The 1,553-nt window shown below is 39.4% G+C and overlaps 1 protein-coding gene across 1 annotated transcript; it reads right to left on the reverse strand.

The window, feature by feature from the left end:
• Nucleotides 1-177: 177 nt before the first annotated feature.
• Nucleotides 178-1,470, reverse strand: LOC129571622 (uncharacterized). The gene is made up of 2 exons (XM_055451441.1): nt 1,228-1,470; nt 178-958 (listed from the first exon to the last, which is right to left on the reverse strand). Exon 2 carries the CDS (start codon nt 722-724, stop codon nt 212-214), a length of 513 nt encoding a protein of 170 aa, XP_055307416.1. The 5' UTR covers nt 725-958; nt 1,228-1,470; the 3' UTR covers nt 178-211.
• Nucleotides 1,471-1,553: the final 83 nt, after the last annotated feature.

Raw genomic sequence — 1,553 nt, forward strand, 5'->3', positions numbered from 1 at the left:
CCAATCTTGTGAGGACTATTTTTTTGGCCCCAAAAAAATTTTGGTCCAGTTATGAGACACCCAGAAAAATTGAATACAAGTGGATAAATATGAAGGAAACTCATCATAAAATGTTCAAATATTATTCTTTATTTATTATAAAGGCCTTAAATGGCTAATATAAAGAAAATTGGGCCTTTAATGGCCTTACATGACAAGGAAATAACAATTTTCATTCATCATCATCATCGAAATCCTCATCTTCTTCTTGTTCCATGTCACTGTCGCAGTGTTTGCAAGTAAAGAAGCTTGCACGCATGTCAGCGCATTTCAAGTGAACTGGCCGCGTGCATACGTTGCATTGGATGGAATTTTCAGCAGTCAATTTGTTTGGTAACAGCGTCAAACAAATGATGCAGAAGTCCGTGTCTTCATCGGACGGTGGTGATTTTTCAGTTCTACGGCGCTTGGGCGGTGGTGTTGCTTTTGATGTTGCTCTCTTCGGTGCTGCTTTCTTAGGGGTTGGCTTCTTTGGCGTTGCTTTCTTTACTGCCTTTTCCGCTTTCGCTGCTGCTTTTTGCGCTTTCGCAAGTGCCTTTTGCTTCAAAACGGACATGGTTTCCGGAGAAGTCAATTCAGCACTTTCCATCGGTTTTCGTCCACGATTCGACTTTGGTTTTGGAGTTTTGCCTTGTAGAGGGCCAACCGCATCCAAAACCGACGAAGTGTTGCTTGCAAGAGACATTAGTGACACCGAGCTGGATAGTTCAGAGGGCTGTCACTGTTGCAATATCATCAAAATTGTCTGCAACTTTCTTCACGTAGCGCTGTAAGGTGCTCTTATCTATTCCATGTTCTTGGGCAGTCCTTCGAATACCTTTCTTCTCCACTATACATAATTTAATGGCTTGCAACAGCGCATCAAAATTTTCGACCACCTTATTTCGACTAGGCGTAGCCTTTTTTGGAGGAGACATGGCTGAAAATCCGAGAATATTAGTTAAAATACAATTGTAATTGCATATAAATGCGTTTTGACAACAAAAATGACAAAATATGACGTTTCTATACGCTTTCAGTGCAAAATCTAGAGTGTCTCATAACTGGGCAACACGGTGTCTCATAACCGGATCGAGACGCCATTTTGAACATTACTCACAAAAAATTTTCCACAACACATAATCGAACAATCCGAACCAGAATCACAAAATATAATCAAAATACAACATTTTAATGCATTACACTCACCTTTTTAACTTGATTTTCACAAAAAATTGGCACTATGAAAAATATTCCAAATCCTTTTTTCACACGATTTTCAACACGATGTTTGGTGCGTATACAAGCAATGCGTCTATTCACTTCGGTGTTCGCCTAAAAACTGGCGGACATCAAATAAAGAACATTGACAGCTCTCATACCAACATTTCCATAGCGTACGACAGAAATAATTGACTGTCTCATAACTGGCGCTGTCTCATAACTAGACCATCTCCCTTACTCATAGCCAATGCAAATCTGTCGAAAAATCCAAAAAATATGAAAAAGAAATGAAATTTGTGACAGTTCAGAAG

This window comes from Sitodiplosis mosellana, unplaced genomic scaffold (genome assembly GCF_009176505.1).
Source record: "Sitodiplosis mosellana isolate CC-2019 unplaced genomic scaffold, AAFC_SMos_1.0 Smas_scaffold_2996, whole genome shotgun sequence".
Taxonomy (NCBI): Eukaryota; Metazoa; Arthropoda; class Insecta; order Diptera; family Cecidomyiidae; genus Sitodiplosis; species Sitodiplosis mosellana.